The sequence below is a fragment of the Aquarana catesbeiana genome, linkage group LG04, assembly GCF_042186555.1.
Source record: "Aquarana catesbeiana isolate 2022-GZ linkage group LG04, ASM4218655v1, whole genome shotgun sequence".
Classification (NCBI taxonomy): Eukaryota; Metazoa; Chordata; class Amphibia; order Anura; family Ranidae; genus Aquarana; species Aquarana catesbeiana.
Window position 1 is genome coordinate 437932628 of NC_133327.1, and position 22776 is coordinate 437955403.

At 44.7% G+C, this 22776-nt stretch overlaps 1 protein-coding gene across 6 annotated transcripts in view; it reads left to right on the top strand.

The window, feature by feature from the left end:
- The window catches only part of SASH1 (SAM and SH3 domain containing 1), a 1387091-nt gene that overhangs the window by 1082358 nt on the left and 281957 nt on the right, over positions 1 to 22776 (top strand). The window contains exon 1 of one of the 6 annotated variants that reach the window (XM_073627431.1): positions 7318 to 7915. The exons of the other annotated variants lie outside the window; for them this stretch is intronic. Coding sequence (XP_073483532.1) covers positions 7817 to 7915 — 99 coding nt within the window. The 5' untranslated portion in view covers positions 7318 to 7816. Of the gene's footprint in view, positions 1 to 7317; positions 7916 to 22776 lie in introns of those variants that run through there. 6 annotated transcript variants of the gene reach the window in all.

Here is a 22776-nt window from a genome sequence, read left to right on the forward strand (position 1 = left end):
CATACAAAGAACAGTCAGGTATCCAGTAACCAATCATTCCAAGAAAGGTAAGCATGTCTTTCTTGGTAAGTGGGCGGGGCAGACCCACTAGAGTGGCAGCTCTCCTGTGACTGACTTTCCTAACTCCCGGAGACAGCACAAACCCTAGGTACTCAACCTCCTGTTTACACCATTGTAACTTTTTCTTAGACACTTTGTAACCACATACATGTAACCATTTCAATAAGGATAGGCTATCAGCTCGGCAGTCCTCCTCTGAAGAACTACAAATCAAAAGATCATCAACATATTGCAACAGTACAGAATCATGAGGGGCAGTCTAAGGCCTGAGGGTGGCTTGGAGTACTATAGAATAGACCACAGGTGAGTCTATGTAACCCTGGGGCATGCTACACCATGTAAACTGGCGATTGTGTTGGTCAATCGACACAGTAAAAGCAAAGAGTGACTGCGTCTCCTCGTCTACAGGGACGGAGAAAAAAGCATTCTTTAAATCAATCACAGTAAAACACTTGGCTGTTGCTGGAATGGAGGACAGGAGTGATGGAACATCAGGTACAATGGGTGCTATTGGGACTATGTGGTCATTTATGGCCCTCAAGTCCTGTACAAACCTGAAGGAGCCATCCGGCTTCTTTACAGGGTTAACAGGTGTGTTGTATGGAGAAATAATTTCTACCAGGATCCCATCCTGCAGAAACGTTTTCACCATTGGCACTATGCCATCCATCTTTTCCTTAGAGAGTGGATATTGTTTGTGATAGGTAGGAAATGCACCTTCTTTGAGAGTGGCTTTGTATGGTGTGCATGAAATAAGTCCTACATCCGGATCTGTCGTAGACTGTCAGTGAAATCATTTGAGACAAAAGGAAAAGCTGGGACACTACCCTCCGGGCCCCATCATTGTTGTTGATTTCCCCATTTCATTGGAAATGTTGGACCTTGTTGGGTGGATGCCTGTGGTTGTTGTGTCTGGTTAGGGGCAGAGCTGGAGTCGGGAGTCTGTAGAGAGGTGGGGTGAGAATACTGACTCACCCAGTGATCCTTGGCACCGCAGTTGAAACATCCATTGTTTCTAGAGCGACTCATACCTCTTCCATTTCTGCCTCTAAACCTGCCTCTACCTCTTCCTCTAAAGTTTCCCTTCATATTTCCTTGGAAATGTTGTGTGGAGACAGGTGATGGCTTTGGTATATCAAAACAACCTGCTGCATCTTTCTGTGAAAGTGCTTTGCCAAAGTCAGCTCTAGGAAGAGTTGACCATTCAGAAATCATTTGTTTGACTGGGAGCACTAAATGGGGTTTGAGATTACTTAGGAAAGTCTGGATCAATAATGGATCCATATCTGACTGAATACCCAAACCGGCTTCCTGTGTCCACACATCATTGAATCTTTTCAAAATTCAAGAACTGATTCTCCTGTTTTTTGTTTACATGCTATGGCGGTGGGCAATGAAGATTTTGGTTTAAAAATCTCTAACATGTGAGTTGTTAATTCAGTCCTCATATCATCTCTCCCTTGTTCTGTGTTAAGCTTGTAATCGGTTGCAGCTGTATCCGCCGGTTCTACAGTAGATATAGTTCCGACCTTGGTCCAGTCCCAACCTGTACCTGTCCCTACAACACCCTCAATAATTAACCTCATAACTTCATGTGTGGTTTCTGCCTTTACAAGCTCTTTTCAGGTAGGCGAAAGTGGCGGGTTTATGTCTTTATTTTTCCCCCAGTGAGTAGATTGCATTCATATTTTTGCCACCCAAATGCATTATTTTACATTTTTCTACATTAAACCGTAGATGCCCACCCCATTAATTTGTTCAGATCTTTTTGCAAGGTTTCCACATCCTGCGGAGAAGTTATTACCCTGCTTAGCTTAGTATCGTCCACAAATACAGAGATTGAACTGTTTACCCCATCCTCCAGGTCATTTATGAACAAATGAAATAGGATTGGTCCCAGCACAGAACCCTGTGGGACCCTACTTTCCACCCGGACCATTCTGAGTACTCCCCATTTATCACCACTAGGGATGAGCCGAACACCCCCCTGTTCGGTTCGCACCAGAACATGCGAACAGGAAAAAAATTCGTTCGAACACGCGAACACCGTTAAAGTCTATGGGACACGAACATGAATAATCAAAAGTGCTAATTTTAAAGGCTAATATGCAAGTTATTGTCAATAAAAGTGTTTGGGGACCTGGGTCCTGCCCCAGGGGACATGGATCAATGCAAAAAAAAGTTTTAAAAACGGCCGTTTTTTCAGGAGCAGTGATTTTAAAAATGCTTAAAGTCAAACAATAAAAGTGTAATATCCCTTTAAATTTCATACCTGGGGGGTGTCTATAGTATGCCTGTAAAGGGGCGCATGTTTCCCGTGTTTAGAACAGTCTGACAGCAAAATGACATTTTGAAGGAAAAAACTCATTTAAAACTACCGCGGCTATTGCATTGCCGACAATACACATAGAAGTTCATTGATAAAAACGGCATGGGAATTCCCCACAGGGCAACCCCGAACCAAAATTAAAAAAAAAAAATGATGTGGGGGTCCCCCTAAATTCCATACAAGGCCCTTCAGGTCTGGTATGGATATTAAGGGGAACCCCAGCCAAAATTTAAAAAAAAAATTGACGTGGGGTTCCCCCTAAATTCCATACCAGACCCTTCAGGTCTGGTATGGATTTTAAGGGGAACCCCGCGCCAAAAAAAAAAAAAAAAAAACGGCGTGGGGTCCCCCTAAAAATCCATACCAGACCCTTATCCGAGCACGCAACCTGGCAGGCCGCAGGAAAAGAGGGGGGGACGAGAGTGCGGCCCCCCCCCCTCCTGAACCGTACCAGGCCACATGCCCTCAACATTGGGAGGGTGCTTTGGGGTAGCCCCCCAAAGCACCTTGTCCCCATGTTGATGAAGACAAGGGCCTCATCCTCACAACCGTGGCCGGTGGTTGTGGGGGTCTGCGGGCGGGGGGCTTATCGGAATCTGGAAGCCCCCTTTACCAAGGGGACCCCCAGATCCCGGCCCCCCCCCTGTGTGAAATGGTAAGGGGTTACTTACCCCTACCATTTCACTAAAAAACTGTCAAAAATGTTAAAAATGACAAGAGACAGTTTTTGACAATTCCTTTATTTAAATGCTTCTTCTTTCTTCCTTCATCTTCTTCTTCTTCTGGTTCTTCTGGCTCTTCTGGTTCTTCCTCCGGCGTTCTCGTCCAGCATCTCCTCCGCGGCGTCTTCTATCTTCTTCTCCTCGGGCCGCTCCGCACCCATGGCATGAGGGGGGAGGCTCCCGCTCTTCTCTTCATCTTCTTCTTCATCTTCATCTTCTTCTTCATCTTCTTCTTCTTCTTCTTCTTCTCTTCTTCATCTCTTCTTCCTTCTTCATTTCTTCTGCGGGCCGCTCCGCATCCATGCATGGAGGGAGGCTCCCGCTGTGTGACGGCGTCTCTTCGTCTGACGGTTCTTAAATAACGGGGGGCGGGGCCACCCGGTGACCCCGCCCCCCTCTGACGCACGGGACATGACGGGACTTCCCTGTGGCATTCCCCGTGACGTCACAGGGAAGTCCCGTCAATTCACCGTGCGTCAGAGGGGGGGCGGGGTCACCGGATGGCCCCGCCCCCCGTTATTTAAGAACCGTCAGACGAAGAGACGCCGTCACACAGCGGGAGCCTCCCTCCATGCATGGATGCGGAGCGGCCCGCAGAAGAAATGAAGAAGGAAGAAGAGATGAAGAAGAGAAGAAGAAGAAGAAGAAGAAGATGAAGAAGAAGATGAAGATGAAGAAGAAGATGAAGAGAAGAGCGGGAGCCTCCCCCCTCATGCCATGGGTGCGGAGCGGCCCGAGGAGAAGAAGATAGAAGACGCCGCGGAGGAGATGCTGGACGAGAACGCCGGAGGAAGAACCAGAAGAGCCAGAAGAACCAGAAGAAGAAGAAGATGAAGGAAGAAAGAAGAAGCATTTAAATAAAGGAATTGTCAAAAACTGTCTCTTGTCATTTTTAACATTTTTGACAGTTTTTTAGTGAAATGGTAGGGGTAAGTAACCCCTTACCATTTCACACAGGGGGGGGGCCGGGATCTGGGGGTCCCCTTGGTAAAGGGGGCTTCCAGATTCCGATAAGCCCCCCGCCCGCAGACCCCCACAACCACCGGCCACGGTTGTGGGGATGAGGCCCTTGTCTTCATCAACATGGGGACAAGGTGCTTTGGGGGGCTACCCCAAAGCACCCTCCCAATGTTGAGGGCATGTGGCCTGGTACGGTTCAGGAGGGGGGGGGGGCCGCACTCTCGTCCCCCCCTCTTTTCCTGCGGCCTGCCAGGTTGCGTGCTCGGATAAGGGTCTGGTATGGATTTTTAGGGGGACCCCACGCCGTTTTTTTTTTTTTTTTTTGGCGCGGGGTTCCCCTTAAAATCCATACCAGACCTGAAGGGTCTGGTATGGAATTTAGGGGGAACCCCACGTCAATTTTTTTTTTTAATTTTGGCTGGGGTTCCCCTTAATATCCATACCAGACCCGAAGGGCCTTGTATGGAATTTAGGGGGACCCCCACATCATTTTTTTTTTTTAATTTTGGTTCGGGGTTGCCCTGTGGGGAATTCCCATGCCGTTTTTATCAATGAACTTCTATGTGTATTGTCGGCAATGCAATAGCCGCGGTAGTTTTAAATGAGTTTTTTCCTTCAAAATGTCATTTTGCTGTCAGACTGTTCTAAACACGGGAAACATGCGCCCCTTTACAGGCATACTATAGACACCCCCCAGGTACGAAATTTAAAGGGATATTACACTTTTATTGTTTGACTTTAAGCATTAATAAAATCACTGCTCCTGAAAAAACGTCCGTTTTTAAAACTTTTTTTTGCATTGATCCATGTCCCCTGGGGCAGGACCCAGGTCCCCAAACACTTTTTATGACAATAACTTGCATATAAGCCTTTAAAATTAGCACTTTTGATTTCTCCCATAGACTTTTAAAGGGTGTTCCGCGGCATTCGAATTTGCCGCGAACACCCCAAATTGTTCGCTGTTCGGCGAACTTGCGAACAGCCAATGTTCGAGTAGAACATGAGTTCGACTCGAACTCGAAGCTCATCCCTAATCACCACCCTCTGAACTTGCCCTTGTAGCCAGTTTTCAATCCCTGTACTCACCCAGTGGATCTGCACAGAACAGCCCAGATCCTCTTTTTCTGGGGTCCCTCGTCTGTGCTCCTGGCACTCATGGACATAGCTGGACAGAGATGGGGCTCAGGTAAGTATTAGGGGGGTCGCTGCACACAGAAGGCTTTTTATCATAATGCACAAAGATAAAAAAAAAAACTTCTGACTTTACAGCCCCTTTAAGGGCCCTTTCACACTGCTCTGCTGAAAAAACACAGTAAAAACGCATACGCATTTGACTCATTGGTGCATTTTCTGGTTGTCTGACTCCCAGCATGCACTTGTGAAACATGGACAAATGACTGAGCACACCAAAAGCACGACGACGGTGCATTTTTCAATAGTTTCTAATGGAGGGTGCCTTTTTGGTGTGCTTTTTAAACAGGACACCAAAGATACAGCAAGCAGGACACAAAAAATGAATTCTGATGTGAAGAATTCCAGAGAGTTTAACCACTTGCTTACTGGGCACTTAAACCCCCCTCCTATCCAGACCAATTTTCAGCTTTCAGCGCTGACGCACTTTGAATGACAATTGCGCGGTCATACAACACTGTACCCAAACAACTTTTTTATCATTTTTTTCACCACAAATGGAGCTTTCTTTTGGTGGTATTTGATCACCTCTGCAGTTTTTACTTTTTGTTAAAAAAATGTAAAAAACTGAATTAAAAAAAAAATATATATTTTTTTTATATTTTGTTATAAAAAATTTAAAACAGGTAATTTTTCTCCTTCATTGTTGTACGCTGATGAGGCGGCGGTGATGGGCACTGATAGGCGGCAGTGATGGGCACTGATGGGTGGTAATAATGGGCACTGATCAGTTACACTGATAGGCAGCACTGCTAGGTGGCACTGATTGGCACTACTGGTGGGCATTGATAGCTGGCACTTGTGGGCATTGATAGGTGGCACTTGTGGGCATTGATAGGTGGCACTTGTGGGCACTGTTAGGTGGCACTGTGGGCACTGTTAGGTGGCACACTGATGAGGCAGATGTACCTCTTCCACTTCGGGACTGATGTCCCTCACATCTGAGCCGGTGATCGGCTTTTTTTTCTACTCACGCTGTCAGCGTGAGTAGGAAAAAAAAAAAGATTACCGGTCTTTTGTTTACATCATGTGATCAGCTGTCATTGGCTGACAGCTGATCACATGGTAAGGGGCCGGGACCGGCCCCTTACTTGGATCGGTGATCGCCCAAGTCTCAGTGACTCGGTGATCACAGCGCGCTCAGCGCGCGCAGGACGCGTGCACAGGGGAGGCCTTCATATGACGGCTTCCTGGGAATTCAGGTCCGCGTTGTGGCCGTCATTCGGCCATAGCGCTGATGTCAAGTGGTTAAAGGGTATATTTTTATTGTATTTCTTGTACTTTTAGTGGGGTAGAAAAAACACGAATGTGACAGGCCCTAGGAAAATGTGGCTCAGCCACATAATTTAGTGTCAACCCTCAGTCTAAAGGAGCCCTTCCAAAGTGTTATGGTCACATTGCACGTGTACCTAGGTGGGCGCTCAGGGCATGCCTCGGCACACCCTAATCACCCTGTGTGGCATGGATTCCCCCTGTTTACACCCCTATTTCACCAAAGCCCACTAATGGGGTGCCTAAAAAAAAAAAAAACTGTAAAAAATAATTTAAAAAATAAAATTGTTGAAAATAAAATAATAAAAAAAAACTACCGACACCGTCCACTGCCCTAGTGACACCAATCTCTGCCCTAGTGACACTGTCCACTGCTCTTCTGACACTGCCATTACATATACACACACACATATATATATATATATATATATATATATATATACACTTTAGCATAGGTGTGCGCAGCCTAATGCATTAGGGTGTGCACCCTTAAGCTCAAACGTACATGCATGTGTATGTATCTACATATATATGACCCCGGATCATTGATCTCCCTGCTGGCACAGTGAAAGAGAAAAGGATAAACACTTCTCTTATGGCAGAGCCGGTAAGAGGGAGATCTTTCCCATGTTCCTGTTGCTACACAGAACGATAACAATAATGCGCATGGGGGGATTAGGGTGTGCCTGGGCACACCCTGTGCTCATGCCTATGCACTTTAGGGTGTACACCCATGCACGTGTATAGTGAGCCTACAAGTCCTCAGTGTACATGTGTGGTGATAACCCAGTCAGTATAGCCGGTATAGTAGTGATGTATCCGGGCTCCATGGTGCGCTCCGTCCCCTCCAGTCCCATACACGGACTCCGCACACTACCTTTTGTTGCTGAGATTTGTGAGGAGGCGGGAGAGACCACAGCACACCGGAGAGGGGGGGATGCTCCCTTTTCCCACTAACCCTCAGAGGTTTACACTTGTTTGGTCTCAGGCGGTGTGTTTGTGTGTGTGTGAATTCCTGTGTGTGCCGTCAAGGAGGCGGACAGAATGTGTGAGGGAGGGCTTTGTTTTTGTGAAGCGGCTCCCCCCGTGTGAACTCTGTGGACTAGTCCGGAGTCCCAGACTGCTGGTGTGCCCGCAGAGTGGTGTGAAGTTATGCAGAGAGGGGAGCCCGGGACTGAGCGGAGGAGATGAGGGGACACAATACGCAGGGTACATTACACGGGCCACACACACTATGTGCATGCTGCTGAGGAGGAGAACCGCACACAGCTGACTCTACACCATGGAGCCTGACGAGGCAGCGGCCAGTCCGTCCCAGGCTGAGGAGGACACCCAGTGTGACTCGTTCTCCAGGATCTGGACAGATGTCATGGGAATGCTGGTGAGTCCGGCCAGAGGGGGGAGGGGGACCCCTCATTACTGTGTCCCCCCATCACTGTGTCCCCCTGACTCCCTCATCACTGTGTCCCCCCAATTACTGTCCCCCCCCATTACTATGTCCCCCTCATTACTGTGTCCCCCCCATCGCTCTGTCCCCCCCCATCGCTCTGTCCCCCCCCATCGCTCTGTCCCCCAGCATTGCTCTGTCCCCCCCCCATCGCTCTGTCCCCCCATCACTGTGTCCAACCCATCGCTGTATCACTGTGTCCCCCGACTCCCTCATCGCTGTGTCCCCCCCATCACTGTGTCCCCCCATCACTGTGTCCCTCTGACTCCCTCATCACTGTGTCACCCCCAATTACTGTCCCCCCCCAATTACTGTGTCCCCCTCATCACTGTCCCTTTTGTCCCCCCCATCACTGTGTCCCCCTGACTCCCTCATCACTGTGTCCCCCCCCAATTACTATGTCCTCCTCATCACTGTGTCCCTGTGTCCCCCCCATCGCTGTGTCACTGTGTCCCCCGACTCCCTCATCGCTGTGTCCCCCCCTCATCACTGTGTCCCCCTGTCCCCCATTATTGTGTCCCATTCATCGCTATGTCCCCCTCATTACTGTGTCCCCTGCATCGCTGTGTCCCCTACACTCCATCCAACCACTGCTATAATGAAGGTGCTCACTGAGGACATAGATGTGAAGACCTCCCCTCTATTCTCCCATCTGTGCGTGCCCTATGTTTTAGGTTTCTTTTATTTACTTTTCTATATGTTTTTTTTTTTCAATTTAAATAAAGTCAAGTTTGTTTTACCCTGTCAGTGTCCCATTGCGGAGATTTGCCCCTGCATCCTGTCCCAGAGACACAACAGGAAATAAGAGGAGCCCTCTCCAAATGAGGGGATATCTCCTCTTATACTGGACCTTCAATTATTATTATTGTTATTGTTATTATACAGGATTTATACAGTGCCAACAGTTTGCACAGTGCTTTACAATATAAAGGGACAAAATATGGCAACAATACAATTCAATACAAGAGGGTTAGGAGGGCCCTGCTCCTGGGACTTACAATCTAATATTTTTTGTACTGGTGACAGGAATAGGTCCTTCTTTCTCCTCCCCCTGGTGACACGAATAGGTCCTTCTTTCTCCTCCCCCTGGTGACATGAATAGGTCCTTCCTCCTTCCCCTGGTGACATGAATAGGTCCTTCCTCCTCCCCCTAATGACACGAATAGGTCCTTCCTCTTCCCCCTAATGACACAAATAGGTCCTTCCTCTTCCCCCTAATGACACGAATAGGTCCTTCCTCTTCCCCCTAATGACACGAATAGGTCCTTCCTCTTCCCCCTAATGACACGAATAGGTCCTTCCTCCTCCCCGTGGTGACACGAATAGGTCCTTCCTCCTCCCCCTGATGACACGAATAGGTCCTTCCTCCTCCCCCTGATGACACGAATAGGTCCTTCCTCTTCCCCCTAATGACACGAATAGGTCCTTCCTCCTCCCCGTGGTGACACGAATAGGTCCTTCCTCCTCCCCGTGGTGACACGAATAGGTCCTTCCTCCTCCCCCTAATGACACGAATAGGTCCTTCCTCTTCCCCCTAATGACACGAATAGGTCCTTCCTCTTCCCCCTAATGACACGAATAGGTCCTTCCTCCTCCCCATGGTGACACGAATAGGTCCTTCCTCCTCCCCCTGATGACACGAATAGGTCCTTCCTCCTCCCCCTGATGACACGAATAGGTCCTTCCTCCTCCCCCTGATGACACGAATAGGTCCTTCCTCCTCCCCCTGATGACACGAATAGGTCCTTCCTCCTCCCCCTGGTGACACAAATAGGTCCTTCCTCCTCCCCCTAATGACACAAATAGGTCCTTCCTCCTCCCCCTAATGACACAAATAGGTCCTTCTTCCTCCCCCCTGGTGACATGAATGGTTTCAGAAGCAGAGAGACCTGTCATTCTCACTTAGGTGATATTGAAGGTCGAGAGGGACAGTGGTCACCAGAACCAAAAGAGAAGATGAATATCTCTTTTACAGCAACTTATGTACATTTTAAGCAGTTCTGGAGCTGCTAATATTCAGTTATATACAGCAGTGAGTGTAACTTGTCATTATAATTCAAGACTATCAAATGTCTTGTGATACAAAACAGTGACATCCAGGTACCTAAAGAGATACAGAAAGATACATGTGATATTCACAAGTTAGATTTATTACTAAGTATCCTGAACACCATGAGGCAGATGTCAGAAATGTGACCCTGACATTAGAGATTTGTTGGAATCACCTAAGAGGCTGCCTAGTTCTCTCTATGAAATTGGGAAAAATAAGTTGCTCCCATTGCTGGAGATGTAGGTTCAGCCGTGACGTCTCACTTTTATTATTGGCAGGAGATGAACAGTCAGGTGCAACGTGAAGTGTTTTGTTTATTGTGATGATCAGGATATTTGTATGCTGTTTATACTTCTTCCATACTTGTCAAAATTATTCTAAACACTTGTGGAAATGTTACAAGGTTTGTGCTCTTGCTGTATGTGTATGTTCCCAGAGTTTGGTTTGTGTGAAATACACTGTATATGCAGCTGTGAGAAGAAGTTTGGGAATTCTTAGGAATTTCTAAATAAATGGCCCTACAAAGTGGTCTGATCCTACATCTAAGCCATAATAACAGTTTCTCATTTGACACAATATTGCCATAACTTTACTGAATAAACTGTTTAAACACCCAGGTTCATTTATGGAAAACCTTAACTATTATTTTATTAAATTTTAATAAATAAAGTTTTATTGAATATTTATTTAAATATTATATACTATTCTAAAAAATAATAACTATTAACTATTTTATTAAATCTTAATTTAAATATTAAATACTGTTTTACTAAATATTAATTTACATATTAAATACCGTTTTATTCAAATTTTAACTGTTGAACCCTTTGTTGTTATTAACCCTATCCAAATGCTCCTAATCCAACCTGCAAAGGAGTTAGGCTGGCTATATACTAGCCTGATTGCATTGGAAATTTCTCATATTAAGAACATTTAGCTCAGTTTTCTTATTGCTGGTGGGGTTAAATCGACACTCCTTTTTTACCCATTTGATGAGAAAATTCAAAGGAGCAGTATGGAAATTTTTCTTGAATTAACACATTACTAATTACAGCTAATGTGGTTTTCATTCAGATAAGCCCATGCATTTCAAAATTAAATGTTAAAAGCAAACAGAATTTTAAAATACTTTCGACCAACATTCCTCAAGTCATCAGATATGCAGAGAATTTTCGTACGATAGTTTAAAAAGCTACTGGTGTATGCCCAGCTTTAGGATATATTTATTCCATTCAGTTTCAGTTGATATATAATTTTTGTTTTGTCTTATGTGAATGGCCTTCTACAGTGTATGGGGCAGCATATAAATGGTGCAGAGGTCAGAAGTTTGGCTTAGCCTTTATGAAATGCAGATTTTTTTTTCTGTTTTTCCAACTTTGTTATTGTTTTCTACCTTGTCCTGTTGTGTGACTGAACTTCTAAGGCCCCTTTCACACAGGCGGATAGAATTCAGCTTTTAGCTGCAGACAGATGAAGTTATCTACCGCAGGTAAATGCACACAATGCTTTCCTATGGCCCCATTCACACACTACGTTTAGCGTCGGTTTTGTTAAATGCGGTTTTGTGCAGATAGAACAAATAAATTTGACTGCGTCCAGGAATGATTTAGCGCAGCTATCTGCACATAACCGTGGGTAATCTTGGTGCACTGTTTCAGCTGCGGATAGCAGCTGAAACAAAAATCAAAAAAACAACAGGAAGCACATCAGAATCACAAGATATACCTGGGAAGAGTCCTTTCAGAGGAGCAGTGTACATTACGATCAGCAGGAGATCTGTGAACAAATCCCCTACTGAATCAGAGCAGAACAGAACGGATGCCACTTTGTGACATTTGCGTCCATTCGGTATTTTCCTGCATTTTGTAACAAACCCATGTCAGGTCTATGGGCAGGCAGATGTAAACGGGCAAGCAGCTGTTAAAATCTTTTTACCTACGATCCGTCATGTTTAGGTCTGAAAAGACAAAAGGACTCAAACTTTCCCTTTTTTGGTTTGTTTTTTTCAAGACTGAGTCAGACTGTGAGGGTTGTCAGATGTAAATGGACACACAAACCTTTACATCCGCCTGACCATAGACTAACATTGAGCTTCTGTTCAGATCTGCCTGAAAAACTGTAAGATGGATCTGACTGGAATGCTGATATGAAAAGATCCTAATACTTTGATGATCTGCTGTAAAAAGCCTAATAAAACCCAAAATTCATTTGCATGTCACTCAGGTCCTAAGGAAGGATGTTTTTGTTTTTCTGCCATGCTCCAGGGTTGGGGTGAGGTGATATGCAGTGCTTTATTTTGTTACTATGCACAATTGCCATCATTTTTAAAGCCCATCCAAAATCTAGTATTGTTCTATTGGAGTTCTCAGCTGGCAAAGTACACCATGTAATACATTTTTCTTCTCTACAGCTATGCAGTACAAAAAAAGCAGCACTTAGTCTAGGTTCACACTACTGCATTGTGATTTTGATCTGAGATTTCAGTGCGATTATATATTGCAACTTGGATGCTACCTTGAAGTGGTTTGCTTATTCCATGGGGCCAAAATCACGCTGGATTTGCAACAAAGTAGTAAAAAAAAAAAAGGGTATTTACTCAGTGATTTATTGCAAACTGTGTACAACATGTTTATCAACACTGAGGAGGCAAGGCTTTAAACTTTATTTTAGCCTTCCCTTTTACTTTAAGGCTCCTTTCACACTGGGACCCTTTGCAGGCACTACAGTGCTAAAAATAGCACCTGCAAAGCGCCCTGAAAAAGCCGCTGCTGTCTCTCCAATGTGAAAGCCCCGAGGGCTTTTACACTAGAGCCGTGCGCTAGCAGCATCTTTGGAGCGGTGTATACACCGCTCCTTCACCGCTCCTTCACCGCTCCTGCCCATTGAAATCAGTGGGGCAGCGCAGCTATACCGCCGGCATAGCGCTGCTTTTAACCCTTTCTCTGTTGGTTTTTAACCCTTTCTCGGCCGCTAGTGGGGGGGGTAAAAGTGCCCCGCTAGCGGCCGAATAGCGCTGCAAAATTTACGGTAAAGCACCGCTAAAAATAGCGGCGCTTTACCACTGACAAACCCACCGCCTAGGTGTGAAAGGAACCTAAGTGCTGAGCAGGGCTTATACTTAATTTCCTTAGACCCCTTTCACACTGAGGCGCTTTTCAGGCGCTTTCACGCTAAAAAAAGCGTTTGAAAAGCTCACGAAAAACTATTTCAATTAAAATCAATGAATGCTTTCACACTGGGGCAGTGCGCTGACAGAGCGGTGAGAAACGCCCCTCTCCATTGAAATGAATGGAAAGCTCTTCAAAAGCGCTAATTTTTTTTACTGGCAGTTTAGAGGTGCCTCAGTGTGAAAGGGGCCTTAAAGTGAATGTAAACCCGATTCATGAAATTTGAGCTGCACACATATAACTGCATTGTTTTCTTATCTCTCTTCAAAGCACTATGTCCTTTAGCTGTGTCCTGCTCAGTTCTTCTGTTATCAGCCTGATAAATCCTGATAAGTTCTCTGCACATGTAAAAAAAAAAAAAAAAGCAGCATGAGTTTTGTGTTGGGGAGGAGGCCATAAATGAGCACAGATCTGAAAGTCTCTACTTATGAGGAGAGGGGGTGCTTCACTGCACTGTGCAACAGGAAGAGAAAATCTCCTAACATAATGTGCACTTTCTAAATAGTATATAAAGATGAAGACAGCAGATATACATGTAAAACTTATGTAGGGAGATTTGTTTCATCCCTGTGTATCATCTGAGGCTGTTCACTTCGCTGGGTATATGTGAGGGTTTACATCCACTTTAAGCTTCTGCACAATAGAGCAAGGTGCTGTCAATCTAAAGGGCCGTGGGCAGAACTTGAGACATGGCTCATAGGACTGTCAATGGTGTCACCAGCTAAGTAGGCTAAGTAGCTACAGCAGCAGCAAGCAGGGTATTGTTGCTTTGAGTTGGATAGGAATACCCATCCAATGTCAGAATCAACAGGTATCTAGGCCTCATGCACAGAGGGCGTTTAAAAAAAAAAAATCCTCTGAGTGCCAGAACTACTGGCAGGAAAATGGAAAGGGTCAGTAACTTTTTTTAACATGCAAAATGGTGCTTTACTGGTTCCATAGACTTCAATAGAGAAGCTGCAGAAAAGCATGTAGTGCATTTTTTGCCATGATTTTACTGCGCTTATGCTGCGACTTTGTGGCGATTCACATTTTTAATCAAATTGGCCAAAAAAGCATAGAAAACGCAAAATTGTGGTAAAAACGCACTACATGCTTTTCTGCAGCTTCTCCATTGAATTCTATGGAACCAAAAAAGCACAGTTTTGCATGTAAAAAAAGTCACTGACCCTTTCCAAAAATGCAGCGGTTGAAAAAAGCCTATATGCGAATGTGCCTCATAGGAAACCATGTTAAATGGACTGTAGGGCGTTTCTGCAAAAAGCACCACACGCGCATAGGTGTGAATCAGGCCTTATGCGCGTTTAGGAGCATCAGCATTTATACGCATTTTTTCCAAAATCCCACAGTTTAGTTATTTTTTCCCACAATGCATTGGAAAAAAAGTTAAAGGGTAACTCCACTTTTGTGGGAAAAACATAGCAAATAAAGAAAAATAATATTGCGAGTACAATTGTGACACAAGTCATATTGTAATTGAATGTTAATAAAAATGACCTTTCCTTTTCATTCTTCAGCTCTGTAATTTTCTGTAAAGTGCAATGCAATATGGCTACTTGGAGCTGTCCTGTATACAGAATGTGTACAGAACGCCCCCCAGATAAATCATTTCCTGCTTGTGTGATTGGCTCACCAATTTTCCCTGAAGTCTGCACTAAGATACAAGTCGGATATCAGGCATCGCCTGCAACAAAAATGTCATTATTGGTGAGATACTCCCAATAGGAAATCATGTCTAAAGGGATGCAGACCCTGCAATTTTCCTCATTAGAGCCCTGTAGATGCAGCAGCTGGTTGATAATTATGAAACCACTCCCATTAGACTCTCTTTTCCACATGGATACAGACAACCACACACTGTGCGCATTTTGGAGTATGTACTGCAAAGTGGTTTGTACTTTACCTTTCCGCCATTCAGTTGGATGTGGAGAGTGCTATAAAATTAGTGCTTGCTGCGTGTTACATAACTTTTAAATTGACAAGGAGAGAGCCTCCAGCCCTCCACTGAACCTACAACTCCAAACCCTGCACAGGATATTCATGGATTTGTGCTCCACTTCTCAGATTATAAACATTAGAAACTAGTTTGCAAATTTTTTTTTTTCTTTTGTTTCCCCAGATGGTCAATTGGCCTGGCATATTTAGTTTTAACTCATTTCGCCACACGCACGTGTAACGTAAAAAGGAAGTAGACAACAACAGTATGTCTTTTTGACAAACTTTTTTTTTTTTTTTTTTTTTTTTTTTTTTATTTAATGTGAAAAAGGGCAATACAAAAATGCATTTATATAAAGATACTACTTTTGGCAATTGGCCAAAAGTAGAAAAAAAAGTGCCAGTAAAATGTAATAAAATTAAATTAAAACTGGTGGCAAGTAGGGTAAGAAGATGAGCATTGGAAGGAATCCATGGTAATAGCGATGGTATAAAGGTGTCGTCAGGCATGGAGGAAGTACGGCTTAACATACAGTTCCGAAGAGGTCGTTTTTTTTTTTTTTTTTTAGTCCTGCTGCGGGCAAGCAGCGGGGCTCACTTGTCAGGTGGAAGCTCCGCTGCCACCGAAATGCTTTCACACACTGGTAAAGTGCCCCATCTACCGCGGGCTCCAATCTACAAGCCCGAGACCTGAAAATTGGGTCACTGCAGGTTAGAGGGGAGGGAAGAGAGTGGACACACGTCCACTCTCCTCCCCATCTTGTTTCTGACCTGGAAGCAACATGTATGACGTCACTTCTGAGATCCCGTTGACAGTTTCCCTGGCCAGCATGGCTGGGAAGGGACGTAATGCAGTGTGATCTGCATTACATTCAGTGGTTTCAAGTAAAAAAAAAAATAGTTTTTTTAATTGTAGCAAGTTAAAGTTGTACCCAAGCACATAACATTTTTTGAGGCCCCCCCACCCCCACATATACGTGTGTACAAATGTAAACGCACGCATTGGGGTGCCTAAGCATGAAAAAGTTGATTGTGATGCACATATTCAATATGGCTGTGCACGTGTACAAACTGGCTCCTAACTTTTTTTAGCTTGGTCCTAGATTCAAAGCAAATTTGTCAAGCCGTGTTCTAGGGGCTTACATACATTTCCATTAGTGATCCTGATGTAAACCTACTTTGTGACGATCCCCACACATTTACTTCCTTGAATTCTGTGACATGTAGTCACTGTGCACTGTGAGTAGGCACTACTGTGTCACATATTTCACAGAGCCTGCCTTCTGAACTACAGAGGTGCTTAATGGAGGAGTTTCAGAAGGTGCAGTCAGTACAGGAATCACTGCTTGCAGGCAGCAAGGTACCATGGGATATGTAATCCTTAGAAATTGAACATAAACAGCAGAGGAGAAGGAGCAATGCATACAGGGAAAGAGAAGTGAAAAGCAATGGTCAGCAGACAGGTAGAACTCACCACATTCTGTTGTTACATAGTTGGTGAGGTTGACAGAAGACACAAGTCCATCAAGTCCAACCTATGTGTGTGATTATATGTCAGTATTACATTGTATATCCCTGTATGTTGTGGTCATTCAGGTGCTTCTCTAATAGTTTTTTGAAACTATTGATGTCCCCCGCTGAGACCACCTCCTGTGGAAGGGAATTCCACACCCTTGCTGCTCTTACAGTAAAGAACCCTCTACGTAGTTTAAGGTTAAAGCTCTTTTTTTCTAATTTTAATGAGTGGTCACATGTCTTGTTAAACTCCCTTCCGCAAAAAAGTTTTATACCTATTGTGGGGTCACCAGTATGGTATTTGGAAATTGAAATCATATCCCCTCTCAAGCATCTCTTCTGCTGAGAGAATAAGTTCAGTGCTCACAACCTTTCTTCATAACTAAGGTCCTCCAGACCCTTTATTAGCTTTGTTGCCCTTCTTTGTACTCACTTCATTTCCAGTACATCCTTCCTGAGGACTGGTGCCCAGAACGGGACAGCATCCTCCAGGTGAGGCCGGACCAGAGTCTTGTATAGCGGGAGAATTATAGCTTTATCCCTGGAGTTAATCCCTTTTTTAATGCATGCCAATATTCCGTTTGCTTTGTTAGCAGCAGCTTGGCATTGCATGCCATTGCTGAGCCATCTACTAGGACCCCCAAGTCCTTTTCCATCCTAGATTCCCCCAGAGGTCTCCCCCAGTGTATAGATTGCATTCATATTTTTGCCACCCAAATGCATTATTTTACATTTTTCTACATTAAACCTCATTTGCTATGTAGTTGCCCACCCCATTACTTTGTTCAGATCTTTTTGCAAGGTTTCCACATCCTGCTGAGAAGTTATTGCCCTGCTTAGCTTAGTATCGTCTGCAAATACAGAGATTGAACTGTTTGCCCCATCCTCCAGGTCGTTTATGAACAAATTAAATAGGATTGGTCTCAGCACAGAACTCTGTGGGACCCCGCTACCCACCCCTGACCATTCCGAGTATTCCCCATTTATCACCACCCTATGAACTCGCCCTTGTAGCCAGTTTTCAATCCATGTACTCACCCTATGGTCCATGCCAACGGACCTTATTTTTTACAGTAAACGTTTATAGGGAACTATGTTTAATTCTTTTGCAAAATCAAGATACACCACGTCTACGGGCCTTCCTTTATCTAGATGGCAACTCACCTCCTCATAGAAGGTTAATAGATTGGTTTGGCAAGAACGATTCTTCATGAATCCATGTTGATTACTGCTAATGATACCGTTTTCATTACTAAAAACTTGTATATATTCCCTTATCATCCCCTCCAAGAGCTTGCATACTATTGATGTTAGGCTAACTGGTTTGTAATTCTCAGGGATGTAATTTAGGCCCCTTTTTAAATATTGGTGCTACATTGGCTTTTCTCCAATCCACTGGTACCATTCCATTCCAGTCAGTAAACTGTCAGTACAAATTAAGAACAATGGTCTGGCAATTATTTGACTGAGTTCCCTAAGTGAAGTGTCATTTCTTCAGTGTTGTCACATGAAAAGATATAATAAAATATTTACAAAAATATGAGGGGTGTACTCACTTTTGTGAGATACTGAAAGTAGTAGCTGCCAACCTAACTGAAACAATTATAAGGCTGCATTCACACTTAATCGTGCTGCAATCGCGGCAACATGCACCGTGGAAAGCATGTCGCCCCAAAAAAAGTTCAGGATGGCATCTCAAATGCGAGTCCTGCGATTTGCCATTCACACATCAGCGCTTTCAAATCATGGGCAGATTCGCAGCAAATATGTTTGCGATTCTAAATGCTGAAGTGTGAATGCAGCCTAATGCCGCGTACATACGATCGCACATTCCGACAACAAAATCCATGTTTTTCTACGGATGTTGGCTCAAACTTGTCTTGCATACACACGGTCACACAAAGTTGGTCAGAAATTGCGAACGTCAAGAACACGGTGATGTACAACACGTACGACGAGCCGAGAAAAATGAAGTTCAATAGCCAGTGCGGCTCTTTTGCTTGATTCCGAGCATGCGTGGAACTTTGTGCGTTGGAATTGTGTACACACGATCAGAATTTCCGACAACGGATTTTGTTGTCGGAAAATTTGAGATCCAGATCTCAAATTTTGTGTGATGTAAATTCCGATGGAGCCTACACACGATCAGAATTTCCGACAACAAGCTCCCATAGAATATTTTCCATCGGAAAATCCGACCGTGTGTACGAGGCATTATTGTATATACTAGAGTTTGTGTGTCCTGAATAAAGTTTATAGAGCAGCAGTAACGTTTAATTGTAACTGTCCTAGTGCAGGTTGTTGACCAGATGAGCAAAGAACTGCTCGTAAATGCTCCAAGTTTTGTGTCGATCAAACTGAATGCTGATCTAAAATGAGAAATTAGTATATGCATTTTGAAACTTTGGTTTACTACAAACTTTAGTTTTGCAAAAAAACCTTGCTAACTTTAGATATTATTTATTAACATGATCTCATCTTCACAAATTTTGTGATTACACGTCCTAGAACTTGGCTTTGTGCAGTTGAGATTTTTTTTTTGTTTTACCTTTTGGCTCCATGCACACTAGCGTTTTTAATGAGCTCAAAAAAAGCTAGATGAAAAATGCATTTAGCGTTTTTTTGCCAGCTTCTAGTAGCATTTTAAAAGCTTTTTTGAAGCATTTAGAACAGGGGTCTAAAAAAGACGGTCCTCCAGCTGTTGAGGAACTTCAAGTCCCATCATCCCTCTTCCTGTGGGAGTTATGCTTGTAACTGTCAGTATTGAAATTCCTCATGGGACTTGTAGTTCTGCAACATCTGGAGGGCCACCAGTTTGAGACCCCTGATTTAGAAGATTTTTGGGGAATTTAGGGACATTAGCATTTTATTAGCGTTTATGCAGTACATGAAGAAAAAAAAAAAAAAAAGCTCAAAAACAGCTGTTAGTAGCAGTTAGGAGCTTTCAACGTTTTTTTTTTTTTTCTGCTGTAAAAATGCTCCAAGAAACTCTACAAAAACAATTTTTTTCTGCTCCTAGATGCTGAAGCTCAAAAAATTCTAATAGCCTAAAGTAGTGTGGATAGACACATAGGATAACACTATTTAGCTTCTAGGAGCAGAAACAAATGCTATTAAAAGCTTCTATGAGCTTAAAACAACGTGTGTATGGAGCCTAATCTTGAAAAATACTGAAAATGCAGTAGGTTAATAGTATGTTAATCTGTTTATTCAGTGCAAAATATGGCTCTTCCATAGTGTACACCTGATTGACAAATAAATAAACAGATAAAATGGAATTTGCATTGGATTGCAAAGTGGCTATGTATAATTGTCTGCCTATGTTCTAGTCCAGGGTCCAGGGGTCTCCAAACTATGGCCCTCCAGTTGTTCAGGAACCACATTTTCCATCATGCATAGTCATGTCTGAGTTTTACAATGCCTCATGGGACGTGTAGTCCCGCAACAGCTGGAAGGCCATAGTTTGAAGATTCCTGCTCTAGGCTTTTACCATCTGCAAAGAGGACAGAGATCAGTTCTGAGGTGTTTCTTATAGCATAACTGCCCAAGCATGGCTATTTAGGATGGCATGTTCTGTCATATTTTGTGGGGTAAAGATGCTGCTGAAAACCGACCCAGCGCTTCAGATGTGAATATGGCTGTGTATGGCCTCAGCCAGCGCTGTTCTGGCCATGCTCCCTGATATGTTTCACTCCGCTTACTGGAGCTTGGTCACAGCGTCTTACCTCACATATGTCCACGCTTCTAAATTTGTGTCTGACTCCTGCTTCCACTTTCTGAATACCGGTAGGACATCCGTTAATCTCCAACTTTGTGCGGTGCTCCAAGTCATCATGTGATTATCAATCATATTTTAATATGAATAGAATATAGCTCCTAACAGGCTGTATAAAATACATAATTGAATCTGTTCTTCAAAAATATACAGGTGCCTCTCATAAAATTAGAAATTCAATTCAAAAAGTGAAGCTTATATATTTTATATAAATGCGTTACAAAGTGATACATTTCAAGCATTTTTTTTTTCATTTAATTATGTTGAATATGGCTTACAGCTTGTGAAAACCCAATCAGTAGATGACATGGCTCCATAAATCATCACGGACTGTGGAAAATGTTGCATTTCATTTGGAAATCAAGGTCCCAGAGTCTGGGGGAGGAGCAGAGAGTCACAGAATCCAGGTTGCTTGAGGTCCAGTGTGAAGTTTCCACAGTTTGTGATGATTTGGGGAGACATGTCATCTGCTGGTGTTGGTCCACTGTGTTTTATTAAGCCCAAAGTCAATGCAGCCCTCTAACAGGAAATTCGTAGAGTGCATCATGCTTCCCTCCAGCTTTTATGGAGATGCTGATTTCATTTTCCAGCAGAATTTGGCACCTGTCCACACTACCAAAAGTACTAATAGCTGGTTTATTGATCATGGTATCACTGTGCTTGATTGGCCAGCAAACTCACCTGACCTGAACCCCATAGAGAATCTGTGGGTTATTGTCAAGAGGAAGATGAGAGACACCAAACCTAACAATGCAGATGAGCTGAAAGCCACTATGAAAGAATCCTGGGCTTCCATAACACCTCAGCAGTGCCTTAGGCTGATTGCCTCCATGCCTCGCCGCGTTGATGCAGTAATTCATGCAAAAGGAGCCCCGACCAAGTATTAAGTGCATACTATACTGTACATGGACATACTTTTCAGTAAGCCAACATTTCTGTATTAAAAATACTTTTTTTTAAATTGGTCTTCTGTAATATTCTAATTTTCTGAGGTACTTGATCTTGGGTTTTTCCTAGCTGTAAGCGCTAATCATCAAAATTTAAAAGAAAAAAGGGGGGCGTGACCGGAAGCCGACCTTAATGGACGCTTGATCTCCTAGCTCCTGCAGCCCACAGCAATATTGGCAATTTGGGGGTCGAAAACTCATCCCCACATGGGCAGATCGCGGACCACCCGATCCTCACGGTGCAGAGGTACATCTCAACCCCCTCCGGGGACCTCTACTGACCTCCGCTCCTTCTTTCTCCAGCCAGAGAACATCCCGGCCGGAGGATCCAAGATGGCGCCGATCACACAGGCACAGGGAGGACGGAGCTCTCCACGAGACCAACTGCCGCAGCCCACACAGCAGCGAGTGCACGCCGAATCCTCTCCAGCGATGACAGGCTCGGTCTCTCCAGCAACACACACAGGACCGGTGAGTCCATCCACCTCCCCCGACCCCCAGGCCTGGCAGACACATGCGCCGCAGCCATCCGGACCACCCACCTCCTCACAGCACTATACTCAGTGCTCGGCGACATTTCCACGGCTGCTACGCGCGGCTTCAGACCCCTACCTCCAGGACCAGTCTCCTCTATCTCCAACACCATCAGCTCTCACCCAGGACTTTCCACCCCTTCCAGGTCCCGCTCGCCCATCAGCGGATCTGCATCTCTCACCAGGGGGAGAGGATGGGACACTATGGGCCATGGCAGCGTCCCCCCCCCCCCACCCAAGACGCAGAGACTTTCCAGATCCGGAGACAATGGTGTCTCTAAACAGCTGCCCTCTAATATCCTCACATACGCACAAAAGGCCAGCACCCCCCCAGGCTCCTCAACAGCTACCCATCATGAGGGACCCCCCCAACTGCCGCAGGCCCTGATGTGGAATGAACCGTGGGGCCCCCCTGTTACAGGATCCCATCGGCCACCCGAGGCGGGCTCACTTAGCCCACGCTCCCCCCCTCCGGCACCAGCCTCGCCAGACCACCGAGTGGGCCATATACATGACCAATATATACCACCCCCATGGCACGCTTATTTCCAAGAGATTCCCACCAAACAAGATTTCAAACAACTCATAGAGGATGTCAAATCAACCTGCCGTTCTGAAATCCAGGTCCTCCAAACGGGACTCAAACATTTAGCAGATAGAGTGGAGATGGCGGAAGAGGAGATCCAAGAAACCAAGTTAGCAGTCCACAGAACACAGCTCCAGGGAGCGGAGCACCGTTCTCTCCTTAGAGATATGCAAAGACACATAGAGGACCTGGACAACAGGGGGCGCCGCAACAACATCCGAATAAGAGGTGTCCCGGAGCCAGAGGGCAGCGAAGACCTGCAAACCACCTTACAAACCATTTTCAAC